The following is a 23325-nucleotide window of genomic DNA, read 5'->3' as shown; positions in this document are numbered from 1 at the left end:
CATAGTGTTGAGAATGCACAGAAGTGGCCAAACTCAGAATAAATTTTGGAAATTGAAAATGATAGTTTGGATGCAGAAGGAACATGTGACTCCAAGTCTAGTTGTTACTGTGACATCACATTGTATGTGTCTTTTTTTTTTTAAGAAATAAATTTAGGTTTCATTTCAGGGGCCAAACATAGGCAAACTTTTCAAGTATTGAAGCCTCCAAGGAATTGGTTCTTAAGCTCCAAAATGTGCTCTTCTGACAATTTCTCTCCTATTTTATAGGCTCACCTCATGGATTTGCTGTGACTTAGAGGAAAGGTCAGGCTTAGGAAGCAGACGGGCCTGGCTCAAATCTGGCTCAGGACTCACTGATTACGCCCTCTTGGACAAGCATCTGAACGCTCTGGTCCAGTTCCCCATGTGGCACACTGAGGAAATAAGATTAAATAATAAGATGTGAGTGAAGGCACCCTAGTAGGCACTCTGCTTCTGTCTCTACCACCACCGCAGTAAAGGTACCATCTCTCATCTGGATCTTTATAAATGTTTTGCTTTATTCATTCTGGGCCACTCCAGTCTGCCCATTTCTGCCCAGAAAGCAAATGTGATTGTGTCTACGCCATTGAAAGATTAAAATCCTCAACATGATTTAGATAATATTTCTTTCCAAACTGCAGGACATGAGCCATTAGTGGGTCATAGAAACAACTTTGTGGGTTACCAGCAGCATGTTTTTTAAAGGGGAAAAAAATAGAATACAACAGAAATACTAGATTGCAATGTCAGTTTTAAGCATAAGGATTATTTCATGAAGTTTGTTTTCTCAATATGGGTCCGTGTCCTGCTGAAAAATGTTTGATGGCCTCTAGCCTATGATCCCCTGAATGCTGTGTCTCCTGCGTCCTTTAGCCCTATTTCTCATAACCTTCTCCCAGGTCTCTGTTCTCTACCCACACCCACCTTCCTTAAATTCCTCCAACATATCATGTTCCCTTCTGCTGGGAGACCCCTTAGCACATGCTGCTTTCCTCTTTGCCTAGTTCATGTCAACATCTTGGTCTCAGACCAGACAACACTCTTCAGGCAAACACGCCCTGAATCCCCGGAGGGGCAGGTTCTCAGAGCTCCACGTTCAGTGTGTGTCATTATTCCTTTAATAGCTTGTTTCTTTGATTAACGACAAGCTTCCCCACTAGTTTTCGTCTGCAGGACCGCAGGGACCCTACTCTTGTTTACCACTGTACCCAGTCGCTGAACCCAGGTTGGCACATAGGCACTCAAGAAAGAAATATGAATCAACCAACCTACCAACCAGTGATGTTGGCCGGTCTCGTTTCTTTCTTGGTTTTGGTTTTGATTCTAAGCCTCGCAGCACCAAGTAAACCACAAGAGCTGTCCTATTTCCCTAGGTTAGGAATTTCCTAGAAGAGGATTTTTAACTTGGGTCTCCTGGCTTCTGATCTGCTGAAACTTCATCAAAGTTGTGTCCGTGTGTTGGCGGATGAGCATTTCGTTGGGAAGGGGGAGACTGATTTCCGTCGGATGTCACTGGGGGTCCCTGCCCATCAGAGCCAAAGAGCCACAGCTCTGTGGGCATCTCCTGCCGCCTCTTTGCATCCTTGAGGATCCCTGGGGCGCGCTGGCTCAGGAGACTTCTAGGCTCCCAGCCCCAGGGAAGGTTCCTTCCCGTTTCCTCCGATTAAGCCGACCCGGTTCATACCTTTCAGTCTTGGGAGCGCGCGTCCCCGAGCCTGCGAGCGCAGACTGCAGAAACCAGGCGGTGCAAGTCCGGGTGCATCCCCGCGCCCGGCGCCGGGCCTGCGCAGCCATCTTCAGGGAGGAGGGTGAGAGGGAGGCGCGGCCTCGGGACGCGGACCCGCCCCTGCCGCCGGGGACGCCCAGCTCGGCCCGCAGAGCGCTAGCTCAGCCGCGCCGCCCACGGCTTCCGACTTCCCCGCGGACCCGCTCGGCGGCCTCGCGCTCTCCCCGCCCGGCCCGCAGACGCACCATGGGCCCCACGCGCTGTTTGGCGCTGGGCGGCCTCCTCGCTTTGGCGGGGTTGTTGGAGGGCCGGCTCGTGAGCGAGCAGGAAGCCGGCTTCGGCGAATGCGACCGATTCTTCTACGCCGGGACCCCGCCCGCGGGGCTGGCGGCCGCTGCCCACGTGAAGATCTGTCAGCGCTCCGAGGGCGCCGAGCGCTTCGCCACCCTGTACAGCACCTGGGACCGTATCCCCGTGTACTCGGCGTTCCGCGCCGCGCGCCCCGCGCCCCTGGGAGCCGAGCAGCGCTGGCTAGTGGAGCCGCAGGTAAGCGAGGCGCTTCCCAAGCCCGGCCGTTGGGCTGGCCTCCCAGGGCACTTTGCAGCCACCGTGAGCGGTAGGACGGGGAAGGGCAGCCCCAGACTTCGGTGCCAGCGTCGGGAAACCCGGGTTTCCACCCGCCCCACCGCGCCCCCGGAGTTACAGACTGCCTCGTCCCCTGTCAAAGCCACGGCCAGAGCTGGGCGATCTGCGAGCTTTCGCTTAAGCCTCAGGGGTCCGAGGCCCCCAGTGGGAGGTGGTTCTCTCTGCACTTCAGAGGAGACATCTGCAGTGTCTCATTCACTTCCTGAATAATGAGGACAGTGAGACGGAGACCCAAGAGACCACCCAAATCTTCGGGATGCCTAGGCTGGGAGCGCACAGGTCGTTGCCTGTGGGATGTGTGGGTGAGTGGGCATTTTCATGCCCATTTTACAGAAGAGGAGATCAAGGCTCAGCGGGGCGATGAGACTTGCATAAAGATGGGGCAGGTCTTTTGGCTAGAAGTTCACTGCCCTTCCTACTAGGAAAAAGCTTTTCTTCTGCAGAGGCCACCTGAGCCTGAAAAGCCTTCCCTTCTGCACAGGACATTGAGTAAATTCGATCTGAAGTTAATGTTGGGTTAGGACAATGAAATAAAGGTATGGATTTTTAGAAATGCGATGGGATAGTTACAAATAGTAGGGACATTGACTACCTCCTACTAATGGGAAGAACAAACCTGTTTCTCCTGGCTCTTCATATCTATATTATCAGACCACTTGGAAAGTGTGTCATCTCTCAGGGTTTTCTGTTCTGTCTGGTGAGAGTGACCAAACACTCCAAGAGGCTCCCAGAGGTCCTGCTGAAGCTGCCTTCACACACCCTGCCCTAGGTCTGCGCAGCCAGCCTCCTGTGGAGAACACCCTGCCAGGCTCCCCTGTCCCAGCAACCAAGGACACCCGATCTGGGGGAGGAGCTGAACACTCAGCCCACCCATTCTTTTTTTTTTTTTTTTTAGAACTGGTTGACCTTGATCTTTTCTTGTTTTACTTTTTTTAGTTGAAATATAGTTGACTTACATCAGCCTGCCCATTCTTGATGGCCACAGCTGCCTAGGCATTGTGAGCAGGGGACTGGCGTTCAGCTGTTTTATTCAGAGCCCTGGGTTGTAATTTCTATAATATCATTCAGTTATTTCTGGCTCTAAGACCTTGACCAGCTCTCAGGCCATCTGCACCTCCGTCTCTTTACCTTCTCCACAGCCTGTTGATGTCAGAACCTTTGAGATCAGGCATGTGAAAAAGCCTTTGTAAAGTATACACACTTAAGGCATATAGTAACCTAAAGTTAGTTTGCCCCCATCTGCACCCCTAGAGCTCTCTGCGTTTCCCCCAGTTCCCCAGTATGCATGTGATTGCAGACCTGTGAGGAAAATAGATGACCTGGTCCTTTCTCACCGAGGATCTCATGGATGGCTTGGGGAGACAGAACGTACATGTGAGGAAGACGTGGGATGCATGCTGAACAAGTTTCAGTTAAATCCAGAACCACCACATTTAGTAGTCACCCACTGTGTGCCAGGCACTTGGGGTGCCAGGGGAACAGAGTGTAGCTCTGGGACTCAAAGGCTTCCTGGTCTGCTGGGTGACGAGGTGGCAACACCTCTGGTTAGAGCCACGCTGCCTGGGTTTAAGCCTGTTCTTCCACTGACTTGCTGTAAACTTGGGCTGGTTGACTTAGAGGTAATAACAGGGTGATTTTGAGGACTGCATGAATTACTCCATATAAGGTTCTCGTGCCTGGTATATCAGTCCTAGCTGTTATTATGACATAAGCAAAACATCCTCAGTTTAAAAGGGTAGAAGAAGTCTTATTAGATTTAATCCGTCTTGGAGGTGACGGGGTAAGCCTTTGGGTCAGGGTGACGTTTGTACTTTACCTGGGAGGATGAGGCAGAGTTCAGAAGGGAGACAAGGACAAAGACATTCCCAGCAGAGGGGACATGCTGTGTGAGAAACGCATGGCTGAGTCAGGGATTAGTGTGTGGGGAGTGGTTGGAGCAGCTAACCCAGTACAAGTGAGTAGATGACTCAGTGAGTAGATGACTCAAGTGCTCAGAATAAAGAGGAGTGATGGAAGGGAGGGGTCGGGTATGAAGGAGTGATCAAGGAAGGTTTGGGGCCGGGGTGTGGAGCAGAGCCATTTATGCAGTTATTGAAGGAGCCCAAAGGAGCATGACTCATTCAGCAGGGAGGAAATGGACAGAACCTTCACATAGGCAGTGGAGACCGTGGGCCCTGGTAATGAGGGATAGGACTGGAGAGGTAAAATAGGATGGGGAAAGAGGAAGGAGCTGGTGGGGTGGGAGGGAATAATTCCAAATGGCAGCTCCAGAGGTGAGAGGTACAGTGGTTCAGAAAAGCACAGGAGACCAGAGTTCCCGACTGGGGAGGTGGGAAGGGCCCAGTGGCTGAGCACAACTGGAAGGATGCTTTTCTCTGCAAGACAACTTTGTGCTGCCCGTCCCTTCCCACCGCAGTGTCCAGTCAAGTCAGCCAGGAGCCAGGGGCTATTAGGAAGGAGAGAGGGGGAGAAGCCGCCAGATTGCCATGCTGGCAGGCTCTGGAGCACACTGCAGCAAACCTGCCCCCCCAAGACCTGCCTCCCAGCCAGTGTGCCCACTGCAGAAAGATGCTCAGGGCTCAACGTGGACTTCTGGCTGCTTCCAAGCACTCTGTAATGCTGAGTCACCTTGTGCCCACATCACCTCTTTAGAAAGTTAGTGTTACCAAGAGGCCCAGCAGATAGAGGAAGAGGCAGGGGACCAAAGGAGCTGGGTGCTTGCCTTCCGTAGTTAGTCAGGTAGGGCTGTTCTGACCCTGAGGCTCCTGAAGCTCAATTAGGGCAGCTCGCAAGGCTGTCCTGCAGTTTCCCTTTGGGGGAAAAATAAAAAACAACAACCGAAAACCTCCTGAATCGAAGATGATAGAAACTTAAGTCACTCGTGCGTAAAACCTTTAGGGTGTTGTAAGCACTCTTGTGCTTAAAAACACAGGGACCCAGAATTCCACCCTGCAGAATGCAGTTTACAGGGGCCCCGTGCCCTGGCTCCTGTCTGTAGTTCCAGCCTGTGTCCTACCCCTCCCCACCCTCATGTACTGTTCTAGCATTATCTAGCTGCCTGGAGTGCCTCTCATAAACCATTCTGTTGGTCACATTTGTTCCTTTGCTCATGCTGATTCCTTTTGCCCCAAATGCCCTTTCTACACTGCCCCCGTCTTGCCCCTCACTGCCTCCCTACTCCATCCTTTAAGACTGCCGAGGTGTCACCTCCTCCAGAAGGAAGAGCCCACCTGAGTGAGGTCCACTTCCTGAGTTAGGTCCACCCCACAGTGCTCCCTGTAATTTCTCTATATTTTTACTTACCACACTGTTTTATACCTACCTGCTTGTGGGTCCGTATCTCCAGCGGAGAGACCGAGGGCTTGCATTTCTAGTGCCTAGGACATAGAAAGCACTCAGTAAGTGTTGAATAAAATCATTTGATGTTCGGAGGTTCAGTCAGGCAACAGTGGGTGAGATATTCTGCTTGGGCTTCCTTGGTGGAGAGCTGCCTGCTTTAGAAGCTTGCCTCCCAGCTAACCAGCAGCCACTGTTCCAAACATATTCCATATGCAGAGCTGGAACCTTCCCCTAAATCCACCCCACCTGTTCTAGCTCCGGCCTTTGGAACTACCCCAGATGATTTCGATCTCTTTAGCATCAGATGACAGGATCCCGCATCTGAGGGGCCTTCTGAAGGACATAATGAGAACTTTAAAAGGAAGCGGAGGGACTTCCCTGGTGGTCCAGTGGTTAAGACTTTGCCTTCCGGTGCAGGTTCAATCCCTGGTCGGGGAGCCGAGATCCCACATGCCTCCTGACCAAAAAACCAAAACATAAAACAGAAGCACTGTTGTAACACATTCAATAAAGACTTTAAAAATGGTCCACATCAAAAAAAATTATTTTAAAAGGAAACAGAGAAGACAGAGGGCTGTTGTGGGTTTTATGTGGAATGTGGTCACCTTTAAATTGAGAATGGGGAGAAGGCAAGAAAGAGATGAGACAGTGTGTCCCTATTAGCAGGACAGAGATGGTCCTTAGCAGGACAGAGATGGTCCGGAGGGTAAAATTGAGAACTGGGCTGTGGTTTAGTACAGGGAGCCTCAAACCTTTTAGTTGCTTAGCTCATTTCTGTTTAATGGAAGAATTTTTGGATAAGGTACTAGTGATGCCTTTGCAAAGGATGTTGTCTATTCACGCTAGAAGCCAACGTATAAGACCCTGTCATTTTTTAAAAACAATTTTTTTTTTTTTTTTGGCCATGCCACGCGGCATGTGGGATCTTAGTATCCCGACCAGGGATCAAACCCGTGCCCCCTGCAGGGGGAGTGCAGAGTCTTAACCACTGGACCACCAGGGAAGTCCTCAAGACCCTGTCATTTTGTAAATGTGAATATTGGAAGGAACTGGTTTTATATTCTGCTTATACTTCTTTAATCTTACAAAAATACTGTGAGGTAGATCTTATTCTCTTCATTGTAGAAATGAGGAAACTGGCTCAGAGAGGTTAATTGTTGTGCCCAAGGCCACACAGCTTGGATTTGAACTCATGACTAGTTGCTCCTAGTCCGGAGCTCTTTTGATGAACCATGGAGATCTTTGACTTCCAATGGATCCACTGCATTAATGGTCATAGGACTTCAATTCTCATCTTTTGTATGGAAATCTTCATTTCTACTCCATTTCTCTTTCCCAACAGTCGTAGGACAAGTCAGAGCACATGTTTGGCCACGTGAATGTTGCTCAGGTGTCAGTGGCTCCGGAGAGAAGCGGATAGTCCTGCTAACGGCGAAAGTATTTTCTGAAAGGGCCCAATGAAGTCATATTTCAAATCTTAGTAAATGTACGTGAACAGTTGTCACATCTAGAACCTCGATTAAGTCCTTAATTTTTAATTTCCATCAGTGGCTTCTTGCTTGCACTTCCTGAAACTGTTTGACACACTGTTTCATTTGTTCTAACATCAGCCCTCTTTTAATTGTGTCTGAGAACAGATATAAAGAAGATATCATACACATCTCTGGGTAAGGGACACAGCAAACAGGACAATTCTGATTCTTCCTTCCTCGTTAAGAAACGTGACTTTAGGGGCTTCCCCGGTGGCGCAGTGGTTGAGAGTCCACCTGCCGATGCAGGGAACACGGGTTCGTGCCCCGGTCCGGGAAGATCCCACATGTCGCGAAGCGGCTGGGCCCGTGAGCCATGGCCGCTGAGCCTGTGCGTCCGGAGCCTGTGCTCCGCAACGGGAGAGGCCACAACAGTGAGAGGCCCGCGTACCGCAAAAAAAAACAAAAACAAAAACAAAAGAAAAGAAACATGACTTCAGATCCCTGCTCTGCCACTTACAATCTGTGTGATCAAATTCTTCCAGTCCTATTTTTCTGATCTGTTCATTAAAGATAATAACAGTGTGGACTTCACAGAGTGGTCGTGACACATAAGCGAGATAACACATATAAGCACGCAGCATAGAACCTGTAATATGGTGAGGTCTTAATAAATAGTAATGTGTACACTATTAAGGTCTTACTCTAATAGATGTTAAACACGCACACACACTAATGGAATGTTGGATTAGATAGGCAACTCCTGCAATTCCACAAATCTCGCCAACAACCTAAAACATCCATCTGTGTATCTTCTCAAATGCTCGGTGTATGCCCCACATTCACATAATAGGTGCTCAGAAGGTACATGGTGAGAGATTGAATGAATGGACGATGGAATGGACAGGTGGATGGGTAGATAGATTTAGGTGATTGGAAAAACAAAAACAAAACAGGTGCCAGAGCACCTCCACCCTCCTAGACCTGAGCAACCAAGAGGTGTGTTGTCATAAAACGAACAGTGAGCAATTGCGTTCCAGCCTACTCTGCTAAGCCCGAGGAGGGCCAGGAAGCGCCGGGCTCACAGGGATGGTTCCAAAATCAGTTGCTCACAATTTCTTCCTTACTGGAGTGCAGATAGTAAAAACAGTCATACATGCTACCCTTCACTCCATTTTTCTCCTTTTCTGGCTTTTTCTTCATCTTTGAATTTAGTGTTTCCATCTGATTCGTGGTCATTCTCAGAAGCGAGTTAGGGTACTTGCCCTGTATCGGCAGAACATTTTAGTGATGTTTTGTCCTGGAACAGTCTAGTGGTGATGGAGCTGTGCACCATTCTTTCAGCCCAGACTTAAATTTGGACAATCCAGGAAAGGAACTATCATTTACTGATTCCTTACTGTGTGCAAGGATCTTCACAAATTAACTCATTCACAGAACAGCTCTAGGTCCTATGACCCATGGTTTATAGTTTAGGAAACTGAGGTTCAGCATCGTTAAATAACTTATCCAAGGTCACAAAGCTGCTAGATGGCCGAGTCTGGATTGGAGCTTATGGCTGTCCCACTCCAGAGCTCTTAGCTCTCTTTCTGCTCTACCATGCTGCTTTCCACTGACAATGTCAGTATTTTCTCTCCGGATTCCAAATTGACTGATTTGTTATTTTATTTTATTTTATTTTATTATTATTATTTTTTTATTGCGGTACACGGGCCTCTCACTGTTGTGGCCTCTCCCGTTGCGGAGCACAGGCTCCGGACACGCAGGCTCAGCGGCCATGGCTCACGGGCCCAGCCGCTCCGCGGCATGTGGGATCCTCCCGGACCAGGGCACGAACCCGTGTCCCCTGTATCGGCAGGCGGACTCTCAACCACTGTGCCACCAGGGAAGTTCTGTTATTTTATTTTTATTTTACTGAACTAATCCAGTTCTTTGGATGATGTCTGGCTTGGCTTCTAACACACCATCCTGGAAATCTCAGTTATAGCTCATGGTGATTGAATGGAGCATTCCTTGAGGAATAAAGATTTTATTTGTTGGGCTTTAATTCCTCTTCCTTTTAAGCTGTCAGCTGTACAAGCGGAAATATGAGAAAATAAGTCCTCCCGTTTGCCAGTAGCTTTCACTGCCAGTGATCTGATCTCGCTCCTAGAATTCCTGTTAGTTCAAAAATGTTTTTCCTTCATGTTGTGTATCATGTCTCCTGAGTGGTCACGTACCCTTTTGGTTAGTAGAACTTGACATCTATGGCAGCAATAATTCCTTGCCTGCTGACATATCTATTTGGCCACTGAAAGGAAGGAGAAATAAAAAAGAAACCAACTCATAGGGTGAACCCAAAATAGAAGCACCATTTAGTATTCCAGTCATGCTTTTATTTACCCAGTGCCTGACAGACGTGTGGCTCATTCAAAGGAGGTCAAATGAGGGCATTTAATATTTTTAATCAAAACTGAAAATATGAGTACTTCACCTTTTGCAGAGTAAATAGTTGGATGAAATAGGATTTGAAAACATAAATTAGATTACATGTTCCAGTTGACTTGCACCTTCATTTCAGGGGTGGTTGAATTGCCCAGGATGCATGATTGAACAGGGACCATGTAAGGAAATGGCCACTGTTTATGTATCTGAAAGACTGGGCATCCATCATAGTCTCAGGACACACGGAAACACAGGGAAAGGAAAGCTGGGTTTATGAACCATAAAAAGGTCTTTTGTCATTCTTGGATATTTGTGTTGTATCTGGAACCATGGAACCCATGATAACATTGGACACCTCCTTCACAGCCAAGTGGACCGTTTGGGATGGTTGATGGTCTTGCTTCTGCACCTCAGTTGACAGACTTCACCCCTCTAATCCCTACCATCTGCATCCAGGCCTCTGCAAAACAGCTTCCTGACTGACTAACCCATCCCACCTGGGTCTCCACCTGGAAGCTAGAGAAATTGAAAACATTCATCTCATTGTATCTCCAGTGGCCTCACTGGAAACCCTTCAGGGCTCCCTATTTCTCTTCAGATAAAGACAAGTCCTTATCAGGGTCTCCAGAGTCCTGCTTGGTTGGTCTCTCATTCCCCTTCTGGCCTTATCTGGCGTCACACATTGCCAGGCCTTAACCTCCTGCCGCTTTGGCTTCTTTCTATTTTGTTTTTGTTTTTGTTGTTTTTTATTTCTATGTTCTCTCCCATCATAGGACCCTTGTACCCGCTGGGCTTTTTTGTCTTCCGTGATATTCCCACCTAGGTCAACTGCCCATAATACTCTCTAGTGGCACCAAACACACCTTTCTTTGCTAGTGTGGTACAATAATACATTTGTTGTGTGACTGATTGAGCGCCCCCGTTCCATGAGTGCAGGGCTCAGGCCTGTCATACTCACCATCGAATCCTCATTGCTTAACGCACTGGCCAGCAACTTTTTCTGTAAAGGGCCAAATAGTAAATAGTTTAGACTTTTGGGCCGTATGGTCTCTTCTGCAACTATTCAACCCAGCTGTTCCAGCGCAAAAGCAGCTGCAGACAATGCATAAATGAGCAGGTGTGGCTATGCTCCAAGAAAACTTTATTTATGAAACAGGTGGTGGGTCGGATTTGGTGCACAGGCTGTAGTTTGCCAACTCCTGGTCTAGCATGATGCCAGCACTGAGTAAGTGCTTAATAAATGTTGTTGAGTTGTGAGCATCCAGCAGATATGGGTTGAACACCAGCAGTGAAATTTGAAAGCTTTGCAGTCTTATTCCTATCATGGCACGGCAGCCTTAGATCTAGACCTACAGACAGTTTCCTTGAACCTCTTTAATGGGGTGCTGGTGGTGGTTCTTTATCATATTTAGGGGTTTTATTAGGATTATAAAAGTAATATGTGCTTATGGTAAAAAGATTCTTCTGAGCATTTTGGAAGTATATAAAGAAAAAGATCCGCTTTTCACAGATAGCCAGTCTTCACAGTTTGTGTGTATGGGTGTATGTGTGTGTGTAACATTCCAGAAATTTCCATTACATATAGAGAGACGTGCACTCTCACATCCTTTATTCTAGTCAAGGCTTAGCACCCTTTTGGACTCTGTGAAGCCACATCTAACGAGCCTCTCAAACAGCACACTTTTTGATGAGCAAGTCTGCACAGAAACATAAACAATTTGTCTCATTAAGCATTTTCGCTAGAAATAGAAGGCCTGGGGACTTGAAATGCAAAGTCTATTTCATCACCTTTTTCTCTCAAGTCTGTATCATGTATAACTGACTGATGGCCTGAATTAATCCTGCTTTCTTCCCCCTCTCCTCATTCCTGAGCACAGGAGGTGTTATCCTTCTCCTCTTATAGAAGAGACAGGGGCCCGGGGAGTCACTGGTCTACCCGAGGTCACAAGGCCAGTAAGTGACAGAGCTGACAGATCTCCTCATTTCTAATCTGGTATTCTGTTCGGTCACTAAACCCTGCTGCCAAGTAGTCTCACCTTTAGAGGAACTTGAAAAGCTCACAAAACCCAAGAGAAGAGGTCAAAGAAATGGAAGTGATTTTGCCTGGGGGCAGATTTACTAGCCTCAGAGGATATATGTGACACAACATTGAGAAGCAGATTCTGTCTCTTTTGTGCTAAAGACAAGAGGTCTTTAGCTTCAACAGCTTGAGGAGGGTTGAGGTTGGATGCAAATAAATCATTCCTGACGTGAGAGCTATGATGCTGTGGAAAAGGGTCCAAGGGCTATCAAGTCCCCTTCTCTAATGATCTTTAAGATGAAGGGTACATTTTGCCTGTTGGCTTTGGAGAAGGGCCATGTCTTATAGTTAGTTACAATCTTGTGTGGAGATTAGCTATGCTCCTTCCCCAGTTTTCAGATGAGGGTGATGCATAACTGAGTTGATAGTGGTGCCTCATAGGCTGCTGTTCTGCACCCAGGGAGCTCTTTGACCAGGCTCGTCACTGCTCTTGCTTTTCTGCTTCCATATTGGATGCCCTTCTGCTCCTGGGGCCTCGTGCCCCAGGCCAGTCAGAGCCTAGGAGTTTCCTCTCACTTATTTACATCATAAATGTGGTCACAGCCAATCAGCAACAAGAGTTCATCATCAATTTGTTCTCTTCTCTGTCAATGAATTGGGGTTTAAGAGGTAGGCATGCAATTAGAGGGATCTTCAGGGGCAGAAACAAGCTCACCCTGTTTATTATCTGTTCATCCCTTTATTCATTCCTGGGCAGCAGGGGGAGAATGTTAGAGTTGCAAAGGCTGAGTCCCCGGACCTCGGCTGCTTGTTGATCCTTTTATCAGTGTTGTTATTGTCGTCAGCATCACAACCATTTATTGAGTTCTTGGGTCTAAGCCCAGAAATAGGAACCCATGATGTGCCCTGCCCTCAGGTGTCTTGTTAACGTAGTCGGGAAGGCAGACCAGGCATAAGAAGTGGTTTACTTAACTCTCTCCCACCAGACTCTTAGGCCTGAAGGGGCAAGGATTGGGCATACGGAGTTGTTAAGAAGATTGGTTTTATAGTGAGACAAAACTGGGCTGAGTCCCAGCTCTGTCAGTTACCAGCTGGTTGACCTTGGAAATGTTACTGAATCTCATGGATTCCGTCCTCATCTGTGGCCTGGAGCTCATAAATCATCCCTACCCTGTGGATGAGTTAGGGCGGTTCAGTATGGCTGCGCTGTGTCTACACTCTCAATATGTGTATGTTAAGCATGTGGAATGAATAAGTAACCTTTGCTTCCCAGCCAGTGCCTGCCTTGGAGACAACCAGGATGAGGGTTACCGTGCCCTTAGGTCTGACCCAGTGTTATTGCTGAAATGCCCTTACTTCCCCCGTACTCCTGCTTCATTGCCGCCTTGCCTGTGACAGGTCTCCATTTTTTCTGAGTTCAGCTGTTCCTGCACTATACTCTCTGTTGAAGAATTTAGTAGAAGTGCCTTCTCTCAGTCCCCGGGTGCCCCTCTGATCTGTTCCAGATCTTCTGCAACCAAGGCACACGTGTCTCTTCCTTTGTGCCCGAGATTTAATCCAGGTGTCTAGACGGTTCGGTTCCTGGCCTGCAAAGTCCCTGTCCCGATTCACTTGGGTTCTCATAAGAGTAGGACTCCTGAGGTTTCAGGCTTTTTTTTTTTTTTTTTTTTTTTTTTTTTGCGGTACGCGGGCCTCTCACTGTTGTGGCCTCTCCCGTTGCGGAGCACAGGCTCCTGACGCGCAGGCTCAGCGGCCATGGCTCACGGGCCCAGCCGCTCCGCGGCACGTGGGATCCTCCCGGACCGGGGCACGAACCCGCGTCCCCTGCATCGGCAGGCGGACTCTCAACCACTGCGCCACCAGGGAAGCCCGTCAGGCTTTTTGATACATGAATCATAAGCTTACCCAGGCTTATTCGGGTGAAGGGCAGGACCGTTGTATGAGATCACTGGTAAATTCACAGGCACAGGAACAGGCCTCAAAGGATCCAGGACAGGGAAGCTTCTAGAAATCAAACAGTCCCACAGAGTCTTCAGGATCTTTCTCCCACCCTCCTCTGTCTTTTCTCTCTTAACGAGTTCTTCTGCTTTCCCATGGGTCAGGCTGGCTGCCAGTCCTAACGTCCATCTAACAACCTTCACACCCTGTTGTCAGGCTTTGAGCTTCTTGTATCGAGAACCCAAGAGAGCCATCTGGTAGGCTGCTGTCCCTACCAGGCTGGCTGTCCCTTGGTTATGCCTGGCAAGGAGGTGGGTAGGAGAGGGTCATGTGCTAAGAAATACCACTCTTTTAGAGATAGTGTCAGAAGTACTTGGTTAATTTAGAAGTAGGGGTTGAATGTGGTGCATTGGCTGACAGGGTTGGCATACCTGGTGGTTGGCTGGGAGAGCCCAGAGTGGGCAGCCAGATTAGACTACTCAAGGGACCCTCACTACTCAACAGAACCCATTCTGCATACCAACCATGTGTGTAATTCATGCTACGAAAGGCCCCGAGGTGGGTGTGATCTCCTAGGACTGGGTGAGCTGGGGTGTTGGGAAGGCTCTTACTGAGGCTATATCAGCCAGGGTCTGGGAGGGAAACAGGTGGAACTCTCAGAGTAGTTTAACTGACAGAATTGAATGAAGAAACTATTTGCCGAGAATTAAGGGAGTCAACAAGATGTGGTAAAGTACCCAGGGCCTAGCCATCGCAGGAAGCTGTCACCATCCCAGGCCTGTGGGGTCTGCGGGGAGCTGGGGAGAGCTGTGACTGCAGAGGAACTCAGCCAGAGCCAGGACCACAGCAACCAGGTGGGAAGGGAGCAAGGGAATACATCCTCTCTCTTCCCCCCTCCCACTGGCTGCCCCAGTCAGAAGCCAGAGGGCCAGAGAGCTCAGATGATGTGGTCCCGAGAAATCAGCCTCCTGGGACACAGAGCAGAGCACAGGAGAGAGTGGAGAGTGGATCTGGGGGGCCAAAGGAGACCACCCAACACAGGAGCGGTGAGGTTGGAGCTGGGCCCGGGCACCCAGCTAGGGTATAAGTAGCGGAGTGGAATGGTGAAGGCCCCCCTCCACCAGTGTTGACAGGGGCAGCAGTACAGAGGGAAGCAGGGCAGCATTTACATCACAACCATGGGGGTTGGGGGACAGGGATTGTCCTTTTCTGGTTGAATGTAAGGGAAGACTTGAGAGAGGAGGTTGGAGAAATTGGGGGTGGGGGGAGTCATGACTATGCTAGTTTGTCATTTAACCCGGAAGTATAGGATGCTACTGAAGATGTTAGAAAGAGCAGTGAGGTATGACCCGAAAAGTATAAATAAGCAAAAAGAGACTTCTCACTTCACATATGAATAAGGCAGGAAATTCATGTTTATCCATCTTGGGGATCAGAATATTAGCTGCTCTGATGGGTGGAGGATCCAAATGGCCCTGTAGTACTTTACTCTCTTTCTTGGCATTATCATCCCAGCTCTTGTGATTTGTGGATAATACCTCTTGGAAAGTATTAATAGCGTGTGAATAAATTAAGCCCCGCTGGGCCACTACCAGAAAGGATGTAGTAAGCAATTGTGTTTCACTGCTGTCCATGGACCCCCTGCATCAGCATCACTTGGGGTGGTGGTTAAAAATGCACTCTTGGGGCTTCCCTGGTGGCACAGTGGTTAAGAATCCACGTGCCAATGCAGGGGACACGGGTTCGAGCCCTGGTCCGGGAAGATCCCACATGCCGCGTAGCAACTAAGCCCGTGCACCACAACTACTGAGCCTGCAGTCTAGAGCCCGCAAGCCACAACTACTGAGCCTGTGTGCCACAACTACTGAAGCCTGCGTACCTAGAGCCCGTGCTCCGAAACAAGAGAAGCCACCGCAGTGAGAAGCCTGTGCACCGCAGCGAAGAGTGGCCCCCGCTCGCCGCAATCAGAGAAAAGCCCTTGCGCACCAACAAAGACCCAATACAGCCAAAAATAAAATAAATAAAAATAATTTTTAAAAATGCACTTTTGAGCCCCACCCCAGGCCTACAGAATACACCTCTGGTGTGAAGTACACAAATCTACGTTTTTAAATGATTTATTTTTTATTTTTTGGCCGCGCTGCGCAGCATGAGGGATCTTAGTTCTCCGACCAGGGACCAAGTTGCTTCTAATACAGATTGAATTTGGAGAACTCTAGATTTAAGGAAATATCACTAATTTGTTGTAATAGCTGTCCAGGCAGGGGCTTAATTCCACCAGAGACAAAGGAGAATCTGATAGGGATCCAGCCCAGGGGTTCTCCATTTAGAATCACCTGGAAAACTTTTTAAAAAACATCGTGGGGCTTCCCTGGTGGCGCAGTGGTTGAGAGTCCGCCTGCCGATGCAGGGGACACGGGTTCGTGCCCTGGTCCGGGAAGATCCCACATGCCGCAGAGCGGCGGAGCCCGTGAGCCATGGCCGCTGAGCCTGCGCGTCCGGAGCCTGTGCTCTGCAACGGGAGAGGCCACAACAGTGAGAGGCCCGCGTACCGCAAAAAAACAAAACAAAACAAAAACAAAAACAAAAAAAACCCACATCGTGCTGATCTCCAAGCACTACCCCCTCACACTCAAGCTTTTTAAAGCTTCCAGGTGATTCTAAGAACCTCTGATCTCTGAACACAGAAGGTGGAAAAAATTAGAAATGGAGATGTCTCAATTTAACTGACTTGTTTGAATTCTGTAACACATTGTCAAATGCTAAGAATAATTGCTCTGGGAAAGAAAACAAGAGCACAGAATGGAAAACTGGCTTCAGTGAGTGAAGAGGAAGATGACCAGGGGTGTTGTAACTTGAGAAGGTACCGGAGGTCTGGAGAGGTCTTAAAGGCGCCCGCGCACTTTCTCAGGCTCCCGGGAGGAGCAACTGGAGGCGTTCCGCGGGAATTTGCTCTCGAGGCCACCCCCTGGCCTCTTCTCAGGCCTCCCTTGCCTGTACCCAGTGCCAGTTTAGGATTGGGGCATTTTTTTTGAACCTCCCCTCTTTCATTTTTATTTTTTCAAATTCTGAAGACAAAGGAAGGTCTGAAATGGAAGTGCAGCATCCTTTCATTCCCTCCTGTGTTCCACCACCTTCCGACTTAGGAGGAGAGAACTCTTAGGCCGTTTTTCTCCCTTCTGCACGGTTCACCCCACACAGACATGTGCCACGCGCCTACGATGTGCACAGCACAAGGACAGCTGGAGATGCTTGCTCCTCCCCAGAGGCAGGGAGGTGTGTGGGCAGCTTGGGGAGCCCAGAGGAAGGGTGATTCAGGGGGAGGAAGGCTGTTCAGGAAATGGAAAGCCCTGCATTTCTCATTCCTTATAAAAAAAAAAAAAAAAAGGGAAAAGCATCCTTCTAATTCTTCTAAAGCTGTTTCTGTTCCCAAGAGGATAAAGAATATTTTAGATGCCAAGCAGGGAGGATTTTTTTTTTTTTTCTTTCTGAAATGGGTGGGTCGGAACTCTGCTTACTTCTTTCCTGAGAGCTGAAAGGCCTGGTGGTTTATTCCTCCCCAAACGTCCTTCCGCAGCTCTTATGGCCCCTCTGGCCTCCTGTTTCTTTTCTGAAAGGCAGCTCTTTCCCAAGCTGGGTATTTTTCGTGGTGGGTCCTCAGATCTAGTTCATTCTGACTTGTGGGAGTGTGCAGAGGGCCTGTCTGCAGCGTCCAGCTCCAGCTCTGATAAGATTATCTGATGTTCCGATTTCAGCTGCAGTTTTAGTTCCTTGTAAGGGGGGGGCCCTCTGACCCACCTGGTGATGGGCAACAGGGTGACAGCAACTCTTTAATGTCTGTGTGTGTGTGTATCACAGTTCACACAGCAGAAACAAAATTGGAACACCCGCTGTTCCACTCATCTAATGATTTAACTCTGGTTGAAAAATAAAACAAACCCCAAAGGAAATAGCCTCTCTGTCCCCACAGAGTTAGATGGGAGCTCACTAGGTCTCCCCCATCACAGGATCTTGTCTGAGTCATTCCCAGCATGTGCTTATCTAGCTTCAGCCTAAGATTCTGCTGAGGAAGGAAACTCCACCCTTCCCAGGGCGAATCAGTGCAAAGTTTCACCACCAATTTTTTTTTTTTTTTTTTGCGGCACGCAGGCCTCTCACTGTTGTGGCCTCTCCCGTTGCGGAGCACAGGCTCCGGACGCGCAGGCTCAGCGGCCATGGCTCACGGGCCCAGCCTCTCCGCAGCATGTGGGATCTTCCCGGACCGGGGCACGAACCCGTGTCCCCTGCATCGGCAGGCAGACCCTCAACCACTGCGCCACCAGGGAAGCCCCTCACCACCATTTTGATCATCCTTCTTGAGGACCAACTTTCCCAGGGGGAAATCCTGGAGCAGAACTAGAGGACAGTCCATTTGCTCTGGAGCCCCTCTTTTCTTGTCTGCAAATTGGAGGAAAGCATATGTGCATGTGTAGGTTACTGTGGAGCTCAAGGGAGATAATACTTTCAATGTGTCGCAATTAGCTCACTGGTGTAAAGGGCAGACCCTTCCCCACTTTGTCTTTGGAGATCAGCCTGCCCAGCAGGATGGTTCCCTCATGTCCCACACTCCTCAGCACTGTCCGCACTCCTGGCGGCTGCTCAGCAGCAGCAGGGCCCCCCCGACCCCTGCACCTGCCAGCTGCTGACACGACGCACCCAGTCTTCTCCCCGAGCCAGACTTGCTTCTCACTGCACTTGCTTGGTCCCCTCACATCAGCAGGGCCATTAGCTGTCACCTGCAGCCCTTGGCCCCGTCCCATCCGGACACCGACAAGTGCTGAAGCTTCATGTTTGTGTCCTGCAGAGCACTGCCCCTGTCCACAGCAGCTTCCTTTCCCCCCGCCCCAACCAGTGACAAATTCCCCCATGGCAAATCTGTACCAGGTGACGTTGGTTCCTGAGGTGTGCGTGGATTTCGCAGCCCAGGAACCCTCAGGGACAGGGGCTTCTGTTCACTGGCCCCCTGCCCCTCCAGCCCGTCACCTTGTCATCGTCCCCGTGAGATGCTCTCAAGCCCCAAGATGCTCCCTTGTATGGAGACCTAGGTAGCCCCACCTTCCCGATGCCCCCTCTTCCTTGGATGCAGGTGGGGGGCTGGAGGACAATCTTTGCTTAAACCCGTAAGCCCTGCTTCTCCAGCTAAGGCTGTGTTCCTCTCCTGCCTTTACGTAAAAACTTCTCAAACGGAGGTCTGTCTGCAGCCTCCTCTTGCCCATATCCAGTCACTTCCACCACCTGTCTTCCTTCCTGAGCCCCCTGTGGAAATCGCCCTTTGAAGCCTCACTAATGACACTTTAATCATCAGGGCCCTCAGGCTGTGTCTCCATCCTTCCCTTTCCTCTCCGAGCAGGTGCCACACACTGACCCTCCTCTAGGAGAAGCTTTGTCCTCCCTTGACTTTCAAGTGACACTAGAAGATTAATTCTCCTAGGCTCCATCAGTTTCCCAGTTGCCCCTTCATCCCCTCCCTCCCCTCTCCCCCATCCTCTAGCCTGGCTTCCCTGTGGCTTTTGGCCTCCCTTCTTCACCTAGAGGCATGGGCAGGGCTAGGAGCTTTTGATTCTGCGATGATGCTGGGCATAGGCTTGGCTCTGCCACTTATGAATTGGGTGAGCTTGTAGCTGTCACTTACCTGAGTTTTAATTTTCCCGTGTGTGAAATGGAGATGATGATAATACTTACGTGGTAGGGTTTTATGAGGAGCCAATGGGATGCAGCAGCGCAGTGTTTTCTAAATGATAGTCATTTGCAGCCCTGCTTCACAAGAGTCGTCCTATACTAGCATTTACTTGAAATTTGGTCTTTGCATTGACTTTAAATCAACTCATTGGAAAATAAATTTAGTCTTATCCTAAATAATCATATCCATGAAATCATGTGTAGGAAATGCTGGTTATATCTTTCCCAGAACACGTTAAACATAAATGCATAACTATTAAAATACCAATAGAAACATCCATTGGTTCACTTCTCATTGTCCACAAGGCACCATGGGGTTACATGCACTGCAGTGCAAGGCTTTTTTTTTTTTTAAGATTTATTTATTTTTATCTATTTATTTATTTTGGCTGTGCCAGGTCTTAGTTGTGGCATGCGGGATCTTTGTTGGGGATCTTTGTTGAGGCACACGGGATTTTTTTTTTGGCCGCATTGGGTCTTCGTTGCTACGTGCAGGCTTTCTCTAGTTGCGGTGAGCAGGGGCTACTCTTCATTGCGATGCTCGGGCTCTAGGCATGTGGGCTTCAGTAGTTGTGGCACGCGGGCTCAGTAGTTGTGGCTCTTGGGCTTGGTTGCTCCGTGACATGTGGGATCTTCCCAGACCTGGGTTCGAACCCGTGTCCCCTGCATGGGCAGGCGGATTCTTAACCACTGTGCCACCAGGGAAGTCCCACATGGGATCTTTTAGTTGCGGCATGCAGACTTCTTAGTTGTGGTACGTGGACTCTTAGTTGTGTCATGTGGGATCTAGTTCCCCAACCAGGGATCGAACCCAGGCCCCCTGCATTGGGAACGTGTCTTACCCACTGGACCACCAGGGAAGTCCCCTACAGTGCAAATCTTATGTGAGTCACACCACAGTGCCCAGACCCCAGAAAGTGTGTGCATCAGGTTGAGCCTTTGTAACTCCTCTGTGGCCAATCTCACCTTTGTGCCCAAGCTCCAGTTCTGTATCTCCAGCTGCTATCAAATATTTATGCCTGTCAGTGTAGTCTCCTCTAAAGATCAGCCTGTCCAGTTTCCCTCCACTGCCCCTCATTTCCGGGTGACCTTGGATCCAGCCTTGGACACCATCTTTTACCTTCCACGGACTCTCCTGCATCAGCCTTCACATCCCGACGCTCCTTCCTTCCAGAATCTCGCACATGTCCTTCCCTATCCATTCCCTCAGCTGCCTTGTGGTCCAGGCTTTCCTGGCCAGTGCCGGCAGGTGTATATCTCCCTGGAATTATGCATCCCTAATGATGCTCCAGCTTCAGAAGCCATCAGGGAATGTCCCCTGTGTACAGGTCAAGTTTAGACTTGAAAGCATAGCATTGAAAACACACAGAAAGCAGAATGGAGCATTAGTGCATTAAGGTCGCTGAGGTCACACCATGTGGGTTTGCGACCTCACCCTCCCTCACCGAAAGTGTGACATCCTCACGCTACTCAACGACTGAGCCTCAGTTACATCTTCTACAAAGGAGGTCATAGGGCTCCTGTTAGGATTTAAAAGGATACGTTCTGTAAAACACTTACCATGGTGCCTGCTACATAGAGAGCGCTCTATGAGTCGCAGTTATAATTATCCTATGATTAGTTATCTGTTGTGTCAGATCATTTATAGTCTGGCCCCCAGCTATCCCTTCCAATTAAACCTTTCACTTTTCCTTACTCAGAGTTGCATTTTCACAGGCTGCTCGTCTCTGCCCTCAAGCCTTTGTGTAGACGTCTCGTGAAGCCTTACTGACCTTTCTATTTTTCTAAGTTTATCAAAATCTTGCACATCCTTCTAACCCTGCCTCAGCTTTTGTTTTCTCCATAAAGTAAGATATCTTCTCTGACCTCATTTATTGTGCCCTTCCTTCCTCTGGATCCGATTGCTCTTTTTCTTCATCACATTTATTTGGCACTTAACTTTATCTGCATTGCACTGTTGTTTTTTCTTGGTTTCCAATTTAACTTTGTATGTAACCGTATCTTGTTTCCTTAAGTTGAGCGTGAGTTTCTTGATGTGGAGGCCTATTTTGAGGCATACGAAGCAGTGATTAAGAGCAGCAGCTGTGGGGATGGACTTCCTGAGTTCATGCCATGACATCACCACTCACTAACTGTGTGACCTTGAGTAAGCTACTTAATCTTCACGTGCCTCAGTTTCTCCACCTATCAAAATGTGATAATAAAAGTACCTAGTTTTCATGAGTTTAGATGAGTGAATACTTAGTGCAGCCACTTACTGATTTAGTACAAGTGAAATTCTTAGAATAGGGCCTGGCATATAGTACCTGATAAGTGTTGGTGGTGTTATTATTACCAGTCCTACTGCTTTCTCCTACAGTAGTGATCACACATAAATATGCCTAATACATATTGTTGAATGGGTGCCTACTTTCCCTCCAGCTCTCCTCAATTTTCTATTAGTCTACTTTTCTTACATGCATATTAGCAGGAAAATTGAAAGTCTCCTTTCATTTAATTCCAAAGCAAAATAGAAATCCCATGGGTTTAAATAGCTTTGGCTGTCTGGTTAAAGGAAACAGACCAACTCGTTGAGAGAGAGAAACAGTTCTGCTTTTTTTTTTTTTTTTTTGGTACTAAATTTGAAGAGGAATTTTTTTATAAGATTATTTATGGGGCAGGATGCTAGTGGTTGGGGAGCACACATTCTTCTAAAACCTACCTAGCATGCTGTGATTAGGAAAAAAATTTTTCCATTAAACCCAGGAACTGTATCAGATTATATCGGCAGCCCCGGAGGACTAGGTCCACAGGGAGGTGGATTACACAGAGAGCTTTGTGCCTGTCCCTTCATCCAGCGATTCCGCTGGGAAACCAAAGAGAAAGATTAGTGGTGCTTGCAAAAGGGCAAGTGCAACCCAGAAATTGTAATCTGAAATTACATCTTACATCATAGTTGTATTTTTGTCTTTAGGGAGCAGTGTTGTCGGTAATTTACTGTAATTACTATAACCAGATCCTTAAACTATGTCTGCAGAGAGCATGGCAAAAAACACCTGCCCTTTATGTGACAGTGCTACATGAACAGACAAGAGAATTATAGGTGATAGATAATGCAAAGGAATTGGTAAAAAATAAACAAAGAAAAACCAGACAGAATCAGGTTGTTTGTACGCTGGCTGATGTGATTTGGCAAAGATCTGGGAGTCCCCATATCCTATTCTTAGTGAGAGATTTCAGCCTGTAAATTTCTTGACACATCAGTAAACGTGTTGGAAGATACTGTTCTACTTACACCAAACAGGTATCCAGTAGGTGGCCTAAATAGAAAAAAGGAGATTTAAGCGAAGTAAGTAAATTTGGGTATGATAAATCCATAATAAGTTATAAAAGGAAACAAGGCATACTTTAGGAGAAACTTTATAAACCTTAGATGGGGAAAAATCAAGTTTCTGGGCAGATGTGGAATGCCTCTCCTTCCACTACAAACACACAGAAATGTTGTATTAAAAATATTATATGTATGTATTTAAATTAAATTCATATTTCAGCAAAAAAGTAAGAAGAATTTTCAGGTGCCGGAAATATATAAGAAATCAATAGCCAAAGCTATATGTGGGAAGCCACAGGGATGGTAGGGACTAGGGCTCTAACCTGCCTGGGGACAGGAATCAAGATTACATAACCTATTCATGACATGGGTCTGGAACTAGGCTCACCAGGTAAAGCTGGGGGCTGGCAAACTGTTGCAGCACTGGTGAACCAGGCATGAAAACTACCTGCAAGTTGTTATAGGAAGTAGCTGCCCACATCATGTCATTAGTGGAAATAGTCACCCTCCAGAAATAAGCTTAAAGCCATCATCTTTCTTTTGTATGGGTCCAAATGTGCACTGCTTTCTCCATGTGGAAACCCTGAACTGAGAAAATAACTCAGAAACTAGTGCAGAATCATTGAACTCTTTAGGGCTCTGGCAGAGGCAACTGTGGAAGCAATCCTATTAGATTTGTTTTTGTTTTCATTTTTGCCTTTTTTTTTTTCAA

The 23325-nt window shown here is 48.1% G+C and overlaps 1 protein-coding gene across 2 annotated transcripts in view; it reads left to right on the top strand.

Moving 5' to 3' along the window:
- Positions 1–1916: 1916 nt before the first annotated feature.
- The window catches only part of ENDOD1 (endonuclease domain containing 1), a 33690-nt gene continuing 12281 nt past the window's right edge, over positions 1917–23325 (top strand). For both annotated transcript variants that reach the window (XR_003791492.1, XM_029208562.1), the window contains exon 1: positions 1917–2296. Coding sequence is in view for 1 of the 2 variants with exons in the window: in XM_029208562.1 (XP_029064395.1) it covers positions 1997–2296 (300 nt within the window). In the remaining variant the exon portion in view is untranslated. The remainder of the gene's footprint in view (positions 2297–23325) is intronic.

The sequence above is a fragment of the Monodon monoceros genome, unplaced genomic scaffold (genome assembly GCF_005190385.1).
Source record: "Monodon monoceros isolate NGI ecotype Baffin Bay Population unplaced genomic scaffold, NGI_Narwhal_1 Super_Scaffold_7, whole genome shotgun sequence".
NCBI classification, from domain to species: Eukaryota; Metazoa; Chordata; class Mammalia; order Artiodactyla; family Monodontidae; genus Monodon; species Monodon monoceros.
The sequence above is the reverse complement of the archived record's forward strand: the minus strand, read 5'-3'. Positions and strand labels throughout refer to the sequence as shown.